This window comes from Rhinolophus hipposideros (assembly GCF_964194185.1).
Source record: "Rhinolophus hipposideros genome assembly, chromosome: 14".
In the NCBI taxonomy this organism is placed as follows: Eukaryota; Metazoa; Chordata; class Mammalia; order Chiroptera; family Rhinolophidae; genus Rhinolophus; species Rhinolophus hipposideros.
This window is the reverse complement of record NC_138060.1, coordinates 56,724,197-56,747,874: the sequence shown is the minus strand read 5'-3', so window position 1 is coordinate 56,747,874 and position 23,678 is coordinate 56,724,197. Positions and strand designations below refer to the sequence as shown.

Here is a 23,678-nt window from a genome sequence, read left to right as displayed (position 1 = left end):
TACAATTTGCAGTTGCCATATCACCTCAGCATTTGGCGGATATCAGCTCCACTTGAAGCCTACACAATTCCGGGATGCCTGGGAGCTCATTTAATACTTACAATGGGCTTCTATGTGCCAAGAACTGTCTTACTCTACATGTATTAATGCTCATAACCCTATGAACTGAGTACTACGATCACCCCAATTTTACAAACGAAGAAACAAGCACAGAGAGGTTAAGTAAGTTGGCCAAGAGCACCCAGCTAGTAAGCCCCAAAGCCGAAAATTGAACTCAGAACATTGGGCTCTAGAGTGCATGCCCCTAACAGGAGGCTCTGCCGACTCAGCAAAGCCCCGACACCTTCTGTCATGGCCCCCCCACAGCACCCCTGGCTCAGAATCCTGTATCTCCCCCAAGAGACGAGTCTACCCTATGACCCATGAACATGCCAGGCCAAATCAACCTAACTTGACAAATGAGCAAGGAGACCCAGTAAGAGGAAAACTAAAAAAACCTGTCATTCGATGTCCCACTAACAGAGCTAAATCCATCTGTGTGAGGCACTGGGCGATGCCTGGTCTGGAGGAGGCTGAGAGCAGCGGACCTGCATTGCTTGCTGGAGAAGGCGACCCTGCCCAGGCCACTCCAAGGCCAGGGACAGCAGCCGGCCTGTGCGGCCGGTCCTAGTGACTTACGGGGTTGAGCACGCAGACTCGGGCTCGCTCTCCTCGGCGGCGCTGGTGTAGAACTGAAGCAGCTCATCCTTCATGGACAGCTCGTGCCGGAGTTGAGACACCTGCGAAAACCAGAGCCGGGGAGGCCGGCGTTCACTTTCCAAAAGTGACGACGTCCCCAAGAGTGCTCAAACACCGACTGCTTGGGGACACCATTTAAAAAAATTCCTCATTAGAAGTGAAGGCATATAATTGATTTTGTGCTATGCAGAGAAAACAAAAGGGCTGAGTCTGATCCCACTTAAGAAACATACAATGAATTACTTTTGGGGCAGAAATCCCACTGCCTAAGTTTATAATTTTTACTTTGGCACAGAGAAGAGGTGGGAGGGGACTAGAAGGTTCTAGAATGATGTTGGGGGGGAGGGGCACAAGACAGCATGTGGGCTTTGCAAGTAGCCAGATGACCAGCTGGGCAAATGGTCAGAGAAATGGATCATGTTACCAAATGCAAGACAAGGCCATTAGCTTTTGCTGAAAGAAAATCCCACCAGGGACCAGGGCCTTGGAGATGCCGGCTCTGGGTGGGCAGCTACTATGCAGCTTGTTGTGCTTAGAAAAACTCAGAGCCCCACCCTGTGACTACTTCACCCTCACAGGTCTCCTGGCCAAGCTTGGCGACACAGTGCTCTGTCATCAATGGTCGCGAGATAGGAATTTCAGATACAGCAAGAAGAGGCAACTGTCAGGAACTGGCCCTACAGACACTGCTCTGCTAGGACAGTTCTGCAAATCACGCTGATTTATACGGAAGGTTTAAAATAAACAAACCTGGGCCATAAAATTTTTCCCCTGCCCTTTTGCCATTCAGTGCAGATAGACAGGGAACCAGTGCTGTAAGCGAGAATTGCAATTCTGTTTGAAATCTTCCTTGTTTCTAATTTCATTTAGGGTCTTCGGTGTATTCCACCTTTCCTACACAACACAGTGACTATATTATGAAATCCACAGAGGAGGCAGTTTGATGTGCATGTAGGCTTTAGCTTCAACACCGAGACTGATAATTTAATGAGGTGCCAAAGGGGGACATGTTATAGTTTTCAAATTCAAAGCTTTTCCAAAGGGGGGGGGGAAGAAGGCATTTCCACTCCCAAAGAGTAGGATGGTCTTTGTGCGAGGTGAGGAAACCCCAAGCAATGCAGTAACGTGGAGACGCAGCATATGCGAGGTGATGGGTGACAGTTTACTGGTTCCTGGGTGGCATGTCCATCTGCACAAAAGGGGCTGGGAAGGGGGCCGGGCTGACCTGGCATGCTTTAGTACCTGAGAGAAATGGGGTTCAGGTCATGAGGCAGGGGGGTGCGGGGGTAGGGGGGCAGCAGGGGTTAACTTTATTTCTAGAAGAACATAAGCATATGCTACTACCTTATCTTTTAAAGAAAGCCCGGGATTAAAACTTTTCATACCGATGTATAGTGGCAACTCTATTTCATATTAAAACTATTATTACACCCAGATGGGGATAGCTTTAAGGAGGAAAAAGTCTGAAGACAGCTTAGGGACATGAATAAGGGCAACCCCCTCCCACTAAGAAAGCTTCTGATAGAAAACAAGGCAGAAGAAATGAGAAGAAAGAAATCCAATGAAAATCCTCACACTTATATTTCCCTGCGAAAAGAACAGGATGATGGAAAGAAGTTAGAGTGGGGCGTGGCTCCAAGCCCATCATCCTGGTTCTAGCAGCTCCGTGGGACTCCTCAGAGCCTTCCTCCTGCTGCCCACACCCCAGCCCTTTCAGAAAACCAGTGTTGCTCCTCCAAAATCTCAGCCCCTTAAGATAAGCCTTCAACTTTCAGGCCCTCCTCTCACCACACATATCTAATACCCAAGATTCATGTCATGAAAATAACGGGGTTTCTCTCATGAAAACAACAAGGCTATGTTTTGGTTTTACAAACACAAAATTATACCATAATGATGAATGTGCAGTGGCTGGCTTACGCTGCCCACTAGACTCAGGTTGTATCAGCCTGCCTGCGCTTTTGCCAAGTGCTTTGGCAAAAGTGCTCAGTTATTTTTCTCAGCCCACATGATCTGGACTCTTGGAGGACACAGACTGTGGTTGGTCCAACACACCCAGGCCTGCCATGGGACACGACACTGTGGTCCTACTAAGTGCGAGCTTTTCCCACCATTGGCAATCCTGCCTACACTGGCAGAAGGAGTGAACAGAAGGAGCTGCACGCAGGCAGCATTCTGTGTCCAGGTCACTCTGGAACAGGCAGCTCTGGGATCAGGGCTTGGGCGTGCCCTTGGGGCGCCCTCTCCGAATGGGACCCTATGACATCAGTTTCTTTGACCATGCCCGTGGTGCCCCAGCCTTTGCGCCAGCTGCTCACCTCCTCCCTGATGTGTTCCACTTGCTCCTCTAGCAGCTCGTTCCTCTCGGTGAGGGTCTTGTTCTTCTTCAACAACGACTGGCCAATCCGAGCAGCCAATTCTAAATCCCGCTCTTTCTAAGAAAGGCAGAAGCGAGAGCAGAAATTCAAAACACCCAGGCTTCCTGAAGGAGCCAACAGTGCTCTGGGTCAATGGAGGAAAACAAGGGCATTTAGAAATAACAAAGGGATTATTAATTTACCAGCATTTGATACCCGTTCAAAGAGGGGGACGCTCTGCCCACGTATGTGCAGGCATTAACCGAATGTCAAGCAACAATAGAGAGCCTTAAAAATTGAATAAAAATTAGTCTGTGTTCCACCAGGAAAAACCTGCTTCCAAAAACATTTCTCCGCAACTGGTTTTGGTATTTGCATAGTCATTTGATCACCTGTTTCCACGGAGACCTGAGGGCTAGGTATTGTATCGCCAGAGCCCAGCACATGGAAACACTTGGTGACTATTTGCTGGATGAGTCAATGAATCCAGACGTTCAAAGTGCTCTTAGGACAGACACAGCCAAGAGCTCACACACAGACGCTGCCTGCAGCCTCCTTAGCACACATTAAGCTGGAATTCACCGAGTTCCTTATATCTGCCTCCTCTGACACACAAAAAATGTTTCAAGTTACTCTGAAATACAATACATAACAGGCTTCTTTTACTTAATGGGAGGCTCCTTCACCTTTATTTAAAACAAATACTTTCAAAATGGAGAGAGAACGCATACAGTGGCTCCACTTCAGAGACAAAGACATGTTCAAGACACAGAATTTTCTGTTCAGCTGATGACATCACTTAGAGCAGAGCAGTACACAGAGGAAAATCTGCACTGCTGTAGAAAGGTACAGCTGCCTTAATGGGAGCAAAGATGTCCCCTCACCGTGGAGATGTGGGGCAGCCACCTTCACAGTTGTTCAACACTTTTAGGTGGGGGTTGGGTAAGGGGAGGAGAACTCTGGAAAACGAAATTATTTTAGGCGCCTATGCTAATTATTCTATTCACCTGGTGTAAGAAACAGACAACTGGGAACATGTAGCTGTTAAGAAAAATAATATAAATGGAACCACTTTAAAATGGAGCTGAGCTGCCATGTCAAAGGAACTGCCTTACATGTCTTGTGCCTCAAACTTTTGGAATATTAAAACAGGGCAAAATAACTTTTGGGCTGAGCCTAGAGCAACCTTGTACCCCAAAGAAAAGTTTGCAAGGATAACGAGAAAGCAGGTATTATGACTACCAAGCTGAAGACTATCGGACTGAAAATAAAAAACATTTTTTAGAATAAATATCACTGTGTTAGTTGTTCTACACCGATAGAAATGCCTTCCTTCTATTGTAATTATTCCCCTTCTCTTTCTCATAAATACCCCTTACCTTTGTTTCCTAATTGGAACATTATTTGGGCTTTTGTCTGAATCAATGCTTCCCAAATAGCCATTCTTTTTTTCAATCTCAAATAAATGCTTGTTGCCTCTCATTTTGAAAGGCCTTTTATCTTTAAGGTAACATATTTAAAAGCAAAAAAAAAAAAAAAAGCTGGGGAGGAGTCCTAGCTTCTGATGAACTACCATTAACTATGAGGTGTTGGGTCAATGGCTTCCACTTAACGAGAATCCGGTACACTCCAGATTAGTTTCTTCTAAAGGCAGGTTACAACCTGTTAGCAGGCTGAGAATCACTTTAGTAACGGCAACTGACATTTTGTTTTAAATGAAATTCTACAGCACAGAACTGAAATACCACAATGCATTCATTCCACATGACAAGGGTACTATTTTACATTTAAACTTTTCGTTTGTCATACATTTACTTATGTGAATAACTGAGTCACAGCCTAAGGTAAGTCTCTTACAGCGAGTACTGGTCCAAAGTTTAAGTTCTCCAGGTGAACCATCGTCCCACTCTGAAACTGTGAGAGTTTGGGTTCTGATTTATCATCTCTGGACCTGGTTCCCTCATCTATTAGATGGAGTAGGGTGAAGGGGCAGGCAAGCTGACATACCCTTGAAAAAAATCTTCTAGCTTTATGATTCATTGACTTGTACGATAAAAAAACAAAAACAAAAAAAGAATCAACCAACCAAACAAAAATACCCCACACACATCAGCAGCTTTTATTTCTGTAATAACTTCTTACACACCCACCGAAGTATTCCCTGCGACAGCAGCTCACCCTCCCTTTGCTTATCTCAGATGTTTCACTGAATTACTGGAGGTCAAAGTACAATTTGGGAAGACTCTGGATTTGTCAGGGATTTGGCTCTCTGTCATTCACAGATCATGGGCTCTCTCCCCTAGGTGTTCGACAGTCCTAAAATCTGCAGTCACCACTGTCCCAAAGGCCAGCCAGGAGTCACATCAAGTAAGCCATAAAATACCTTCAGCTCATTCCCACAATTTGTGCTTATTTGGTACCTGGAGGAACTTGCACACCTATCTCTCTAGAGACCGACTCACACTCAGCATCTAGTCCAAGTGGTTTCAGCGGGCTAACACTCAGTTAAAACTGCAATACCAATGTCCACTTCCATTTGGAATTGTGGTCTCCACCAAGCTCACGCAAGTCTACTAAATTTCTCTGCTAGAACAAGTTCTCAAACTGGGTACCCAGCAGGGTCTCAATGCCCACCGGTTTGCTGGCTCACTGCTCTGCGTTACCGTCATGCAACTATGGGGGTTCAGAATGAGTCACCCCAAGATGTGCTTCTGTGATCCACAGGTTGTTTTGAGCTAAAGGCAAAGTTAGCATTAGTGGAGGGCTCAAGAGAAACTTCTGCCTCTCCCTTAATTTACCTAGAAGGACTTGAATTAGGGGCCTTGCCCATAATAAGAGATTATCAGAGATAACCTCTTTTGACCTGTCCATAGGGCAGGACAAACGTCTATTTACTAAGCATCTACTCTTGACATCCTCCAATGACCCTTTGCAGCTCTCAGGGCACCTTTCCACACCCCTAACTCAGAATGTCTTATACACCTACGTTTCATTTCTATCTCTGAATCTCTCGTGCATGTGGGGTCTCTGAGTCTCTCATTTATGTAGTGTTCCCCTACGTATGTATGTATTATTAAATTTGGTTATTTTCTCTGGCTAATCTGTCTCATGTCTATCTGATTAGTAGACCAGCCAGAAGAACCTTGAGGGTAGAGAACAAGTTTGTTCCCCATACATCCAAGCTGCTGAGTTCCAACAGGCAGTCATTTGCTATGTCTTAGCCACAATGTATGTGCAGGTCCACTGCAAACAAGTCAAGCAAAAATTATAACAATGGGGACCAGCTGGGAAAGGCACTGCTGGGGCACGTGAAGAATGCTGAATGTTGCCCCCCTGCACAAAGAGGCCAGAAGCCAAGAGGAACAGGAGAGAGGAAGGGGAAATGAAACCAGTAGAAAGGGCACACTCAACAAGCCACCCTCTTGCCTCTGCCCATTACACTCCAAACCTCACCTCCTTTGCCCCACTCACAAGGGAGCTCTCACCTTGTCTACACCGAAAATCTAATCTTTGCAGTAACATAAAAACAACTCTCTGCTGGGGGTGGCGAGGGGGAAGCAAGACCTTAGAGTAAAAGTATTTATGGATGAAATGAAAAAACTAAATAAAAAATTTATCAGTGTCTCTGTTGTTTCTTTACCACGTGATTGGCAGGCTGGGTTTCTCTTAAAGAATTACAAGAATGAAAAAACTCTCATTTCTTACCACCAGCCAGCATCTGATAAACGTTTACTTCTAAAACCAGGAAAACAGCTAGGAAATGACCACTGGATTAAACGACAGTGAGAAGAAAAGACTACAAATAAATAATTTAGGGCCTTGGAAATAAGCTATTAAGAGAACTGGCTCTTTTGTTCCTCGGGGAAATGTGGCCAGGTGGAACGACTCAATTCTAACTCTGCTCACTTCCTCTTTGCCGACATGCTCTGTTTAAAAAGACTGTGACTTGTGTCTCAGGTCCTTTTACCAATGAACACTTGTGCTGCTGACACAACCCTAGAGCTGGAGAGCTGCCTGCCTCCCACACTTAGCGGCTGACTCATCTCATTCACCAGTTTCAGGATAAAAAGTATGACTCAAGGGCCCTCGGAATAACCCTCTTCGTAACTGGGGAAGAGGCAAGCTCTGCCCGAAGGTAAATTCTGACAGCAGCAAGCCTGGGCAAGCTGCTGTATCCTCTTCCCCTTTAAACTCAGACGCTAACTCCATGCTGGCCATGGGCTGTGCTTTGGCTTCCCATGCAAATGCCCCCAGCATCCCACCTGCGTGTGGCAGGCGTGCAAAGCAAAGCAAAGGATCATGATGGGAGGAAACGGAACCAAAGCCAAGAAAAGCATAGCCCAGTACAACTGTCACATGACTGGGGCAGTTAGATGTTAACCAGGAAACCCGCCTCTTTCTAAAGAAAGGCAGTGACTCAGCTGCGATTCTTATCAGGACAAGGAGAAGAATGGCACACGTAAAACACACAGATACACGCCAACCAATGCCATGATGAGCCACCGAAAAGAAAACCAGGCGCAACAGAGCGCCCTGAAAAATTACCCCATAGGTATTCTTTTTAGTAACTCAATTTTTTAAAAAGATAATAGCATACTCTTTATACAGGGACATTCACTGAGGAAATTAGCTGGTGGGGAGTGAAGTATTTTTAACCAGCATCTGCAAAAAGGGCTAGAGTCCTAGGCTGCTTTGGAAGCGATCCTCGCACATCTAAGTGCAGCCGGACTTGCCTGTGGAGGCAGAACCCAGGGCGGCCAGCTCAAACTCAGCAGGAGCCAAGAATATGGACACTCCCGGAGGCAGCACCCCATAAACAATATTACCGCTTCACGTTTTTAAAGTAAAAATGTCCCACTGACAATCAACTAACCATACTCTCCAAAACTAAATATACAGGGCAGTAAGCACGACAGTCAAAAGGAACAGTCACACGCGCTGCAATTAGGGGACTGGGTTGGAAAGCAGCCATGCCATCTTGGGCTTCTTCGGTCCTCTCAGATTCAGGTCCCTTCACTGTAGAATGAGGAAACAGCGGCAGCTATTTCTGAGAGCTACTGTCGAATTAATGAGATGACACATGGACAACACATAGCTCTCAGTAAAATTTCAGCCTTACTATTAATAAGGATGACAACAGAAGCAGAAAATTATCAAAGGCTCATCATTTCCAAGATTAAAAGGACCAAGGAAATCAACCCACAGGAAATCACCCCCCACCTTGGTTTCTAACCAATCCAGTTGGATGAGTGAATAACTCCTGTGCTCTAGGCTTGGTGGGGGCACCACCTGGGGCCGTGGTGATGGTGACAGCTTCAAAGGTCCCCATGAGCCCTGCCGCACAACACTCAAAGCCACGAAAAGATAGAGGTGACCAAATGGTACACAAGGTGAAGAGTGGGTGAGCCGGAGCCATGCTGAGTAAGAGGAGATTTGAGAACGTGACCAAGTGTGTGTGGCCCTGACTTGTTTGAGAAGTGTGTGTGGCTCTGACTTGCCACCTCGAGGAGTTCTAAATGTCAGGAAAAGGGCAAGGGGATTCCAGGGGGCTTGGATTCCAGGGTCAGCTGCGGAAAGATTTGAGAGGAGAGAAACTAAACTCTCACTGCTGAGGATTCAGGAGCTAGAGTGGTGGCTTTGAAGTAAAAAGAAAGGTATGGAAATAGGACCCCCCAGAAGACTTGAGGACTAACTGGGAATCGGTTGAGGAGTGGATGCTGGAAACATTGCAAGATCTGGAGAGCAGTGGCTTTCTTGGGGGTAATGGGCACAGCAGGAAGGGGTCCGTAATAAAGCATTTTCAAAAGTCGTTGGTGGTGCCAATCAAGCCAGCCTCCTACATGGCTAATGCTGCTGCCAAGATGGTGGCACCTACAGTGTCACCAGAGGCCTGTGCTCTCAAATGCCTCACCAACAGTCCTGTCACACCCAAAAAACCTCATATCACTTCTTTGGGGCTGATGAATTTATAACTTCTATGACATGCAGGTGGCCAAGTGGGACCCAACTCCTGCCCCCACTCAACGCAACTGGGTTTGTCAGTGGATGGCCATTTGACAGAGGGGGCGGGGAGTGGGTTGCAGGGCAGGTGAGCCCTCAGGAACTCAGAGGCAATTGGAAGGCTCCAGCCCTCAAAACAGGTGTGAGAATGCTTGATGTGCAGAAGGGAAAAACACAGGGGAAGAAAGAGACATAAGTAATGGGGTAAAAAGATACCCCCAAAAAAACTCTGGGTCCCACCACTCCTGCTTGGTCCTGTGTTTCAACCTTGTCCTACCACTAGCTGAAATGACAATGATTTCTGTGTCTCCCTCATCCTTCTATTGTTTTCCTGGAGAAAGGCTAATGAATGATCACATGACCCAAAGTCATTCTTGATTCTAGAGCAGAAACAAGGGTCTAAAAGTTAGCACCTGTGCTTTTAAGGCCTGATTTTTAGGAGAGAGGGGGAGACAATGTTTAAAGATGGGCACTTATTCAATAAATACTTACTAAGAACCCACCATGTTCTGGCCTGTTCTAGGCATGGGGATATACGTATTATACTCCTCTGTTTCTACAGGCCTTCATACCTCCGTGATTCTCAATTGCCAACAGACTGCTGAGAAGAACTCGACAAAACCATGGTGTCTAAAATACCAGCAGCTCATCTAATCCTAAGCAAGTTTCCTAAGTTTTTCTTGCCGTGCTTATTTTGGTTATCTCCATGCTGACACCGCATAATAATATTCCTTTAACCTGATATAAGTAAACAAGCAAAAAACCCTCCAAAACCCAAAACATTACAAATATGGGTGATGATGTATTTTTCTGATATTTTCTGGATACACTTAAAATATATCCTAACAAGATTTTAAAAGATTTTTAAGTTTTTTTAAAAAAATCTTAACACTGGGTGTTCTATCAAGTATTTCAATGCTATCCGATTTTGTCATTAATACCTTGTACAAAGGTACAGGTACAACAACCAACACAGCTACCAGTTCAAAAAGTAAAGCTACTGAATTGTACCCCAAGAAGGCCCAATTTCTGAGATTCTTCACCGAGATAGACAATAATGTATGCTTCAATCAATATACTTTATAATCGGTCGATTATAAGCGACTCTTGGCCCTCCCCAAAACACTTACCTCCTCAAGAAGGCGAGTGACAGCATCAATGTCATTATATGTCTTAGTCATCTGGCCAACTCTTTCAGCACATAAAACTGCAAGAAATAAAAGTGACCATGAAACCACTGATGAAACCACAAACCTGCCAAACAAATGACCCCTCTATGAAAGCAGCACAAGGGTGGTTGTTTCTGCTGAGTTCAACCCACCCTGGACTCAGCACCACCTGGTTTCATTTTCCAGTTCCAGGAAAGAATCCCAAGCTTTGAGGGGGGATGAGGGATCGGAATGACTGCTAATCCCTGCAAAGCTTTGATGTTCTGTATGTGTGACATACTTAGAGGTGGTGCTGGGAGTAAGGCGCTAGAGTGGAAAGGGGTCTGGCCTCATAAGTCCAGCCAACTGAAATGGGTCAGCAGCGCAGACACCAATTATCAGAGAGACCTACAGGATCTCACCAGAGACCCAACCATGTGGACAGGGTGGGATCCTTCAGAAAGCCGCTATTGGTATAATTATTAAGCAACAGTCTTAGCCGGTAATTTCATAATGGCACAGCACCCCACTCGCTCCCCCAAATGGCCTAAATGCTAAGACTGTGCAACCAGTTTCCATACCATGAAAACGAGGGTGGTAGATTGTTTTTGTTTGATCCACACCAACAAGAATACTTACTATTACTGCTTACACATACACACGTGAACAATATTTCATTACATATATAATTTCCTGTGCTCACGAGAGGCTGCACGTCTGCCATTTTCAGACTGTGTGTCTTTGTTCTCCCTTCCATTGGAGAAAAAGCATGTGTAATGAAGGAAGACTTGAGTCTGCTGAAAAATCTCAGGGTTGTTTTATTTTAAATCAATGGCAAGGAATCGATTTGCAGTTCAACGAACCCCAAGAAGGTAGCACGGGTCTTATTCTTTGGAGGAAGGAGTGAATGCAAATGGCTGTAGTTGCCAAAGTATAAACATTTTTGAAACCTGACACTTTGGGGCTAAATAATAACTTCTTAGTAATTCTTCTTAGCTATGACTCTAGAGAATATTTCTTTAAGAGTCAAAGACTGAGTTCAGCTTTGGCAATGACCCGCATTCAGTTACAGCCTCTGCAAGGCATCTGGGAACTGAAGTGTACTCCTAAGCCAAATTCAGTAGCATTACTAATGGCTAGCTGCAAGTGGAATGCAATAGGTCTCTAAATATTTTATTAAACGCAAGTAGAGATCATCCTAGTGAAGGAGCTCAGAGAAATCTGATCTGTTGGAATGATTTTCTAGCTTAAGAAGGTGACCTGAAATCTGGTTCCAAATCTGAAACCCAACCGACACAGAGCCCTGGAGCCAAGACAGGGGGCTATTCTCCCAGGGCTCTCCCCACCCAACCAGCACTTTACGGCAGGAGCCCGTCTGCCTGCTGGAGGGAAATGCAGGGCCTGAAGCACTTTTCCTTCCCCTCACCTCCCACGGAGCGGCCAGGTCAGGGAAAGGCAAGGGAGATTTATAAGGGTTGGTTTAAACCAGAATTCAATTTGATAGAGATGGAGTCCAGCTCAAATTGCTTTAAAGAGTTCATCAGTTCGAGGTCACAAGAAATCCTTAAATGAGGATTCCTACGTCGTGGACAGCAGTTAGTTTGCATGCTGTACAGCTGCCATGTTCTGCAAAACAGAGCAGATAAAGACACTGGAGTCCTCCAGTCAGCGCACTTATAGGAAAGCATCAGCAAACCCCTTTCATCAACCAGAAACAGACCACAGCAGTTACAAAAGACCTCTGTGCTGAAACCTGTATTGTAACCGAGGACCTGCTAATGCCCACCGTGCTCTCAAAAGACCAACTCCTCTGCTGTCCTGAGAAAAAAGGAAACCGGGCTACATTTGAACTCTCCCCTGACGCTTTGTCACCCTAGCAGAAGAGGACAAGATTCGGAGCCACTTTTTTTCATTTGGAATTGTATTAATCAGAAATTACACATACATTTTCAAAGCTAATGTTTTTAGGGGGGCTGGGAGGTGGTAGAAGAGGGTAAAGGGGGTCAACTATATGGTGACGGAAGGAGAATTGACTTTGGGTGATGAGCACACAATGCCATATATACTAGATGGTGTAGTATAGAACTGTGCACTTGAAACCTATATAATTTTATTAACCAATGTCACCCCACTAAATTTAATTTTTAAAAAAGCTAATTGTTTGATGTAAGAAATAATATAGGGGTCCCTTAGACCCTTTACCCAGTTCCCCCCAGTGGTGACATTTTATAAAATTGTATCACAACCAGGGTACTGGCATTGATATGGTCCATGAATCTTACTCTGTTTTACTTGTACTCATTTGTATGTGCGTGTGTGTGCACGCACATGTGAATATAAAGCCCTATGCAATTTTATCATCTATGTAGGTTCGTGTAGCTACCACCACAAGGATTCCTTTTAAAAAGCTCATTATAAAAAGCCTTACTATATTTTAACAATTGAACCCCCCAAAAATGTACACTTGGGCCAGTGGGTTTTTCCAGCATTGACCAGTCAGGCACATACTATTACTACACACACAGTGATAGGAGGCTAAGTGTGCCCTTTCACATTCAATTAGGGGTGCACAGTGATGTAGGGACCCCGGAAGTCAGAGGCATAAATGAAAACTTACTGTTGACTCCGCACTGTAGAAGTATGTGCATTATTATTCTAGGTATGTTTTTAGAAATACATATAATCCCCCAAATTAGACTAGCCATACAAATACTGACATTTGGGTGGAATTACACATTTTAATTCCTTTTTGTCCTTTAAAAAAATTTTTTTTTGGTGTGACCATGCACTAACAGAGAAAAAAAATCACTTAAAATATTTTTCTAGAAAATATACAATCTACAGTATAAGGTCCCGGGGTCGTCACTGAGGTTACTTTTCAGTAACAGCAGCCGCAAACCTTGACTGAATACACCGATTTTGGCCAGACCTTGTTCACAGCCATCTACATGGATTATCTCATGTAATCCTCAAAGCCAACACTACAGGGTAGGGTACTTATATTAACCCCATTTTACAAATGGGAAAGTGAGGCCCAGAGAGGGCAAATAGCTCCTCGGATGTCCCAAAGCTCTTGAGTGGCAAATTTCAAAATAAGAAGTCACTCCCAGCAGGGGAAGCAGTTAACATCTACGGAGTCCCTGCTGTGTCTGCCTGCGGATTTAATGTGCTTCTCAGTTAACCCTTGTAACAACCCTGCAGAGTACCCACTGTTGTGAGGATGATTCCATAGGCGAGAAAACTGAGGCTCTGAGAAGTTAAGGACGGAACCAAGGTCACAGGGAACAAAGCTGCAGGGCAGGGACTGAACCGGGCCAGTCTGGCTCCTGTGCTAAACTTGGGAGTGACAAAGGACATACAGGCAAGGCTGAGGTCAGCACGAATCACCAGTGTTCAGGACTATAAACACAGCAAGAAGGACCTGTGGTGTAGGGGAAAGAAAGACCCCTTAACAGAGGCTTGGGTTTTCATAGGAGAAAACCATAGGTCAGGAGGCCCTGGGCAAGCCCCGTAATTGTGTCTTGGGTTTTCTCTTCCAAAAAGTAAGGAGGCAGGGGTGATACCAATGAAGGTGGTAAGATAACAAATGACACCTTTAAACAGTAAGACAAGTACAGACTACAACTTCTAAGCACCAACATTCTAGATAATCTACAGTAAACCGTGGTCAAGCTTCTGTCTCCATGGGAACAGTACTCAAAAGGAGGTTGCATTTCTGACCAAGGGCGCTCTACCAAATAAATCCACTTCCATCCAAAAACATGCCTCTCCCCCTAAAAGTGAAAGAACAGACATAAACCTCTATAATAACTTAACATGAGAAAACTAGGGTCCAACTCCTAGAAGAAGTACAACACACCTACAGTAGCAAAACAGATATGCAGTACACAGAGCACACGTCTAGCAGTATCCAACTAACACCAAACACCATTTGTCACCACGTGCCAGGCTCTCTGCTGAACAAGACAGGAGGTCCACCCTCCTGGGGTGCAGAGAAAACAGGTAGCCCCCGTGCCTGTCAGGGCACCCCTGGCCCAGGCTCTAGGAGGCCTGGGCAGCCCCCTTTAAGGAGTTTAGACTTTTATCATGGGGCAGTGGGAAGTCACTGGAGGATTTTTCAAAGGGGAGCATCCATATGAGAGTTGTATTTCAGAAAATATCCTGGCCACAGTGAATTAGGGGGATGGGTGACCAACATCAAGGCTGTTGAAAGACTCCAATGTTCTCCTGGGTGGCACCGGGGATCGGAGAGAAGGGATCTCTTTTCCTGAGATAGTTAAGAGGTAAGACAGGGTGGGGAGTGAATCAAAAAGTATAGGATCTGGGCTTCTGGCTGGGATAAAGGGACCAAGAGCATGTCATTTCCTGGGCCTAGTGTCCCTCTGCGAGACAGACACGTGGCACCGAAGGTCAGAAACAAGATGGGCTGCCCCGGCGCAATCACCGGCAGGGGACAGCCACTGAGGTCACCGTGGAGTGACATGCCAGGCAGAGAGCTATCCACACCACAGCAGCAGGAGGCCCACCTGGAAGGAACGCCCTGTCCAGGCTGAAGGTGCTAAATCTTGGTTCGGAAGAATCCACTCTGAGATGAGAAGAGAATCAAATGCTTACTCTTGGGATGGCAGGTGGAATCGCGAGTGGTCCTGGGCTGGCTGACCAGGGAAAGGGAGAACTGTGATTGGCCGTCACAGCTTGGGTGGGGGTAGGGGGTCCTTCATCGGAAAATCAGTAATGCAACTTTTATTCGACTTACACCATGCCCCAAAGAATTTTGGGTATAAATGCTGGCATCCATTTTCCAGCTCCTGTTCATAGACACGAAATGCCAGGCACAAAATCTGAAATATCTATGGTGTGCAGGCCCTGAACAGAAAAAGAGTTCGGCCAGTGGGAAGTTCAGGGGTGACTGGAATTGAGGTCTGAGAGAAACCCCCACAGGAAGGAAGACAATGGGAGATGAGGTGTGAGGGGGTCAGATTAGACAGGGGCCTCAGAACGAGCCCTCAGGCAGCAGCTGCTGCAGACTTCAGGTAGTAGCTGGAGCGGGAAAGTCAGAGGTGGAACCCATGAGGCCTGACTGGATGGGTGGAGGCAAGGAGGTGCCAGCACAGCTCTCCCTAAGAACCTGCATCTTCTCATCACATTAACAGGCTTGACAAGGCCCCTTGACATTTTGACCTAAGGAACAGAGTGAAGAAATACAGTCACCACATTCAAGCTGCTAAATTACTAAAATCAAGTAAGTTGAAGCTTGAGGACGTGCTTCTCTTCTTGTTTTAACCAGCCCGGGAATTTAAACTTTGGAACTTTTCAGTCCTGTGCCAAAGCTTGTATATACATCAAACCTCCAAATAACCCTCTGATTACTCTCTGAAGGACTAAAGAAAGAATATTCCGGTATTCAGTATCCAGACCACAGGTCACCTAAAGGATGACCATCTTGGACCAATCCAGAAGCTAAGAAGGCCAGACTGATTCTTCTCAAGAATGCACTTTTTATTATAAGAACTCTTACTTTTTGTTTTCCTTCTTCGGAACACGCTGGGTATTGCCTAGTTGTGTTTCTGGTGTGCAGACCCTAGGATCCTTGAATAAATCATCATCGTTCATTTTTAGCCTAAGCCTCCTGACTTTTTTTGAGCTCGTTCGACAGGTCTCATCAGTCTTCTCCAAGAAACTACCATTAGCAGACCTCACTTCTCAGTCACGTACTATATTTTGGTGAAAGGTTGTTAGAACAATTAGCTCTCATCACCTCTTAACCTAATTTTGATAACATTTCTCCCGAGTCAGTTTTATATATCTCTGGAGGAAATGAATGAATGGATGAATATTTTACCCATAAACATATGTATGTATGTATATATGTACATATATATATATATATATATATGTACATACATACGTTTGTGAGTGTGTACATACATAAATGTATGTATACAAAAACATATGTAAATGTGTATATATATTTATATTTATAAATATCCCGAACCCTCAGGAGAACATTGTTTTCTTATAACTCAAAGGCCAAGTAGCCATAACACGAATGGAGAGAAGATATTCATGACTGCCCAATATACTTGCATTTTGGGTTGTTTTGGCTCTGTGTTACTTATAGGTCATTTCTTTAATTAATTAGGACATCGCTTTTCAACTTTTTTTAGAACCCGACCTCTACTCTCCTCTCCCCAATAATTTCTCCTGTCTTCTGTACTTTATATCAGTTTTTTAAAGGTAAATTTCATTTTCTGTAATTTTTATTACAAAAACTATAGGCATATCGAATACACTTTCAAAATAAACACCTACCCCCTAGAAATTCCAGTAGAGATAGGAGCTGGTACTTATGTGTCAGAGAAAAGAATGCTCCACGAAATCAGTGGATTATCCCTCTCTCACTTTGACCAATAGCAGCAGTTGTTAGCTGAAAAAGCTTCCCTACATTTGGCCCTTGATCCTGCAGGAAGTAGACCTAATAAACAGTGCCTGCCCTGTGCACAGGGGCGGGGAGGTTCAGACCCTAAGAGCCACAGCTGAAAAGCTTCCCATAAAATTCTAAATGAGTCACCCCTGATGCCAAGTTTCCAGGCATTACAAAATAGACATCCTTTAAAGCTTTGTCTCCATGCTTTTGAATTTCATACGTCAACGCTCTTCTTAAAAACCCTCACCAGCTCCGCCACTGCTACAAGCGGCAGCCTCCACACATAAGACAGAGGAACCGTCCTTACCTGACCCAAGCCTACCCTTCTCGCCTCCTCACCTGCCAGCCGTGCCCATTTTCCACCACAGCTCGTCCACACCTAGCGCTGTCACTCTCAGATGTCAGGCCTGGCACTGTGTGTGCGTCTGCTATTTCCTTTTGTAGGCACTTTCTCCCACTTCTCCATCTGGGGAGTTCCTGCTCCTCCCCACGGCCCAGCAGGAGGACAGCACCTCCACGTAGCTGACACCTTAGTCAAGTGTCTCAGGTCTTCTGTCTACTACCGTAAAAACTCTGCCTTTCACAGTCTGCCTTCCCTTGGAAGACATCAGGCAGTCATCTATTTAGACTGGGCTGACTTGGCAAAGCACTTTGGAGGGGGACATCTTCAAATGGGGGTTTTGGCCCCACTGCACAGCAGCCACCCCCACTTATCTCGGCTAGACACAATGCTGGTGGGTTAGACACATGCACCGCCACCCCTGAAGGCAGGGAAACTCAGGCTCTGAGAAGCTGGACGACTCACCGAAGGTCACAACGATTTAAGAGTCTCCTAGGTGTCTACCCAAGAGAAATAAAACCATGTGTGCACACTGTTACTCAGCCATAAAAGGAAAGAAGTATTGATTGATACATGCTACATGGCTGAACCTCAAAAACCTTATGCTCAGAGGCCAGACACAAAAGACCATATATTGTTTGGTTCCATTCATATCAAGTATCCAGTGTAGGCAAATTAGAGAGACAGACATCCCGTGGTTTCCTGGGATTGGGGGTGGGAATGGAATTGACTGTAAACAGGTATGAGGGGTCTCATGAGGGCTGGGGGTTACAAATGTTCTAAAACAAAATTACGATGATGCTTGCACAACTCAGTGAATTTACTAAAGATCATTAAGTTGTCCACTTCCAATGGGTGAATTTGATGGTACGTAAATTACGCCTCAGTATTTTAAGTTACCAAATAACGTATAAACAAGCACCTCTGAACGACATACACCATATTCCAACACGTCCCCATTGCATGACAATGTAAAAGCATTCTTTTATTATCTCACCCCAGACAGAGCCTTCCGCAGAGTACAATGGAGTTCTCAGACAACAAACTAGTTTAGGAAGAGCAAAGCACCCATGTAAGAAGCAGCACTTATAACACGCACATACAGATACTAGTCTGCCCCACATGACTAGATTATTTTTCATTAGATAACTGTCATTAAAATTTGCTCAGATGGCAGAACAATTTTATGACACATCCATCAAACCAAGGGCCAACTCTCTCCCGTTTTTAAGAAGAGTTTGAATTCTCTTCCCAAGCATGACATCCCCCCCCACCCTTCTCCCAAGTTAGGGCCACTTTTGTAGGTTCAGCCAAGTCCCTCACTTAGCTGATGCCCTTCAATATCTACAAAACAATTTAGACTCTCTCTAATTTGCCTATACTAGGTACTTTATAGGAGTGAAACCATACAATATACGGTCTTCTGTGTCTGGCGTCGGAGCATGAGGTTTTTAAGGGTCAGCCATGTCATAGCATGTATCAGTAGCCCAAGCGTATTCACTACTAAGACCCGTAAGACACACATTATTTGGTTTAAAAAACAAACAAAACGTAACGATGTTGACGCAGCTTTGAAGTGGGCACAGGAACAGGGTGAGGGCCCACCAAAAATGGCAACAGCCACCACGAACCTAATTTTTACAAATGTCCCATGTCCCTTCCCACCTAGGTGGATTGAGCCACATGAAGGCAGCTGAGTCTTCTTTTGGGCCCAGCACATAGTTGATGCTCAGAACAATGGAAGGTTTTTGTTGGACTTCCGGACCAGCCTTTGCAAGGAAAGGCTCATTCTAACCAACACCCCAGAGAGGGGTAAACACATAAAAGCCCTCGTGTGTATCTTATCACCCCAAGATAAGCAAGTGTCCTGGAGAATCCTGAGAAAATAAGAAGCCATCTGGAAAGGGGCAAGCTCAAGTCCAATGTGATACAAAGAAATGATGAAGTTGCTAAGCAAGTAGCTGCATTAACAAGAAAGGCATCCATTCATAAGCAGCTGTGGTCTTAAACGGGAAGCAAAAGGGCAGACTGCGGCTCCCAGTCCTCTCCTGTGAAAGATGCCGGTTTACACGGCAGCCTCTGGGATGGCACGGTGGCAGAGGCCAGCCTGCTACGAAGAGCAGTCTGGGCCTGTGCCCTGGGAGGTGGGAGAGAGATGTCACATGCCAAGGCCAGAGGCCTGACAGAACCGCCCTGGCCACATTGCACTGGACCTCTGTATCATTAATTCAAATGTTAGTGTGACTATTTCACTGGCTCACTTTCTTGCCAAGGTAGGCGGAGCAGGGCACCAAAGTTATTAAAGAGGCAGGGAAGAAGAAATGAAATGACTACTGAGTATCGACAACATGCCAACTGCTACCCTGGGCATTCTAGAAATAGTATTTCACTTGTAACCCAGAACAACCCCATGACACAAATATGCTCCCCATTTAAAGGTCAAGTGGCTTGTCCAAGGTCAGGTGGGACATCACCATGGACTTGGACCCGGTCTGTTGGAAGCCATAATCATCCACCCCACCCTAGACTAGAACATTCAGTATTGATGAATAGTGGCCATTCATCGCCAGGATATTTAATGAGGGTCTAGTGGGTGATAACCAAATGGCTCATTTTTGACTGGTCATTCTGTGCCTGGCACTCTGCTAAGTGCTGGATGTCTATCATCTCCTTTAGTGTTTACATTCATCCTATGAGGAAAATATTACCTGTGTCCACAGTTTAGACATGACTTAAGTGTCTAAGGTCACAGAACTTTCATGGAAGGGCCTAATCTGTTTTACCCCCCAAGTTAATGCTCTTCACTGCCAAGTAAATAAATGAATCTTACCCTCAGTTAATAAATGAATCCTGGCCTACTTAAGAAGGCAAGACACAAGCATAATTAGCATAATTCAGAGGAGCAAGCAGGAAGGGCCAGGTGAGAGGTGCTGTTGGGGAGTTCAGAGACAAGAAGGCTGAGAACAGCAGGGCATCAGGGGACAGGTGCCAGAAGTGGGCAGAGCACCAAAGAGACCCAAAATACACAAACCACAGGTGAGCTCTGCCCATGGCCAGCCCTGGGGTGACGCTGGTACCAGCTCCCCAGTAGGGGAACCACCCTGAGCATCTGACGTCACTGCAGACGTGCATGGGTAGCCATGGATACGAACAACAAAACCCCAGGCTGGACCCAGATAATAAACACCATTAGCAGAGACCTTTGGAACAGTGCTGAGGGCGGTACCCATAAGTGGGGTCACCTCCTTCCTCGTCCACAACCCTATAGGAAGGAGAGAGTCCTACAGGCACCTGCACGTGCCACTGGCCTCACTGTCAACACAAACCCCAGAGCCCAGCCCGATGGCTCCTTCTCTGGGGGGCAAGGTCCCACTCCACAGTGGCTGGTGGCATCACAACCACCTCTGGGACGCAGCCCAGCCCTCCGCCTGCAGCCCAGGGCTTCCCTTTCAACTGGACGAATGTGCTCTATGTGTGCTGCTTCCTATGCTTGCTTAGCCTTGGATCCAAGTGGCGACCTCGGACGGCCCAGCAGGGTGCAGCTGTGGACAGAGACTCGTGGGGCTGGCCCGGGGCTCGCGCCATCAGGCTCTGGGTTCCCACTGCCAAGTGGTGTTTCTTTCATCTCCGCTTCTCCTGATGCTAAGTTCTGGCTAGTGCTCGACAGCTGAAAACTACCCTTAGTGCTGCCACTGCTGCTGCCTGTTTGTAGCCCCTCTAAGGACCGGATGCCGTCTCTCCAGCAGCCCATGCGCTCAGAACACCTATACCTGCAGATCAGAGCACTCAGGAAACCCCAGACCATCCCATGTGCTCTTTTTGAATCCTGCCAGGAGCTGAACGACTGATCTTGCCATTGGGTAACAGCCTCAGAAGCATCCAGGTGGGAAAAAATGACCAAGTCTGGCTTTTCTTAGGCATTTCCTTAAGAAAGCGTGGTACTCTGCCACGCAACAAACCACAAGGACCTGACAACAAAACTTCACTCTCTTTACCAGTGTTTTCCTGGTGCCCGTGGTGCTGCTTGGACACGAGAGACGTAACCTACAACTTCACGCCCAGCAGCCCTGCGATTGCCCCAGCCCCTGACCTCCCCCAGGACCAAGGGGTCAGGGGAAAACAAGCATAGTCCTCTCCACTAATGCCACTCAGTATTGCTTGAAGTCAATTCCGTTTCTGCGCCTGCAAGCCGGGTATTTACCCGAAATACCCGAAGCCGGGTATTTTCTCTCCCTTAAGATTCAATGAGATAAGTCGAGGAAAGGGACTCGGTTAGCTTACAGCCTGGGTGTTGTGGAAGGCAGACCCCCAAGGCAGAGTGAGGGTCCTGATCTGTGCCTACAGCTGTGGGGGTCAGGACAACGACAACTTGTCTGAGCCAAGGCTGCTGTGATTGCAAACGGGAATGCGCTGACCTCAAAGGCTGTTTTGAAGATTAAATGACATTAAAAAGTGCCTATCACCCCCACAAGGTGACCGGAAGAGAACAGGTGTCTCCCGTACCCACAACTATCAAATACTAACTTTGTCCTTTGGCTTTCAACCAAAAGCACCTCTTTGAAGCCAGTTAGCGTAGAAAACCATCTTAGAATCCAGGGCACACAATTATGCCCACATCCTGCACACATTTTCACTATTCGCAGAGCATTTCTCTCCCGCGTGGGACTTGTTTCTCATTAAGTTAAGACAAGCGTGGGGTAATAGTGTCGGAGAAAAACAGGTTGCTCTGGATACAGGTTTCCAGCAAAACTGGCCACAGAAACCAAACCAAACCTCTGTCTTGCTGATCTACGCCAGAGATTTCCTTCCTTCAGGCCGGGAGCAAACCTTGTGAATTTTACTTTACAAAGAAAATGAAGCACGTTGGCAATAAAGTGCCTTTCTTTTGAGGTTACTTTTGAGGTTACTGAGGAAACTATTGTTAACACTTCACCTGTAGGACAGTGAACAATATTTTATTGGAGAAAGGAGCAAAATGGGATGGGAACAAACAAGAGGGAAGGAAGAGAATGTAAGTCTGTCACAAGACGGCAAATACAGAGCAGGGCCCCCCGGTCCAATATGATCACAGAGACCCTGGCGTCTGTGCCATGTGGGCCAACACAGGACAGTGTGCACTGGTCTGGTATCAGCCAGAGGGCCCGCCCCAGAGTGTTTGACTGCAGGTATGGGGAGGGGCTCAAGACTGCTTTCCTAACACGTTCCTGGAAGGTGCGGAGCACTGGGATGGGGACCACACGTTGAGAACTTCTAGCAAAGTGTTTAAGAGCAGAGAGCCCTTGAGCCATTCTACCCAGGTTGAAACCACGACCTAGCTGTGACTTCAGATGAGTTTTTAACTTAAGTTTCCTCTAAACCTATGAAATGAAAATTATAACAGTACTTAACCTCATGTGGTTTTCTGAAGTAGTAAATGCACAAATCCACATAAAGTAGTACTTAGAATGGTGCCTGGCACATGGTAAGTGCACAATGAACATTGGCTATCATTACGTTTTTTAAAAAGTGAAACATAGAGAGGCATACAAAAATATATCTATATGAAATATGGGCAATACAATTTTTTTCCTTCTCTTGACTAGGCTACATGACACTGTTCCAGAATCTGGCATAGCCTTGAATTTAGAAGCAAAGGGTCCGTGATTGGTTTTTAAAACCCTTTTGCTATCCTTTAAGGCAGCAGCTCATCTCATACTTTCATGTGCACAAGAATCCCCTTAGGATCTTGTTAAAATGCAGATTCTGACTCAGTGGGTTCGGGGTGGGGCCTGAGAGTCTGCATGTCGAACAAGCTCTCAGGTCAGGCGGGTACACAGGCTGCACCGTGGGTAGCACAGCGGCACGGGACACAGCAGACGCAGTGACATCTGGGCTGGCCCTAGTTCTACAACAGCAGACGCACGGCCTTCTCTCGAGCATTTCTGGGAACCCAAGAAATGCACAGTCCTCATCAGCCTGTCACCCCTTTCTCCTTTCACGTCCACGGTCTCTTTCATGAAAAGGCCAGGCTGGGTACCAGACCTCAGCACTGAGCCCCTTTGCTCTCTCTTCTGGCTGTTCCCCACCCCCTTCTCCAATTAAATGCATTGTACTGTCCTGTAGGTGAAGCGTTAATATTTTCAGGACATAAACGTTTTGTATACGGCCAATTATAAATAATTTTAAGAGTTATGCTGAGACATGAACATAGGCCACCACAGAGCAGAATTTTGAAAAGGTATCCTGATTGCTTTTCCTCAAGACCTAGAGACCATCCCTTCAGTCACTGTTTAAATATCCTGGTTCACTCTCCTCAAAATCCCTTTCTCTGGACTGTGGGTGAAAGCCCCAGAGGCTCAACTAGGAAATTCACACCCAGCATTTGGGCAGATCTTTATTTAACACCAGCCCTCTTCTCCAAAAGCAGCACCCCGATAAGAGCACAGTGGTGAGCTCCCAGGTGATTCCAATGTCAGCCCTTGTACTTTTCTGTTTGAAATATTTCCAAGTTAAAAAAAAAAAAAATCACTACTTCAAATCACTGATCACTAATGTTTTAAAATAAACAATGCCATGTTTTATATATAATGACTCAGTCTCTTGTCCATTAATTTACCAAAACCTGTTCAGTCACAAGAAAACAATTAAAACTCTTAAAACGGAGGGCTAGAATGCCACAAAGGAAAAAA

General features: G+C 45.8%; 1 protein-coding gene across 14 annotated transcripts in view; it reads right to left on the bottom strand.

The window, feature by feature from the left end:
* Positions 1–23,678, bottom strand: part of TRAK1 (trafficking kinesin protein 1) — a gene marked incomplete at its 5' end in the record, with an annotated part of 168,484 nt that overhangs the window by 32,612 nt on the left and 112,194 nt on the right. For all 14 annotated transcript variants that reach the window (XM_081073106.1, XM_081073101.1, XM_081073094.1 and 11 more), the window contains 3 exons: positions 679–779; positions 3,057–3,173; positions 10,226–10,302. In XM_081073106.1, the coding sequence (XP_080929232.1) occupies positions 679–779; positions 3,057–3,173; positions 10,226–10,276 (269 nt within the window). The remainder of the gene's footprint in view (positions 1–678; positions 780–3,056; positions 3,174–10,225; positions 10,303–23,678) is intronic.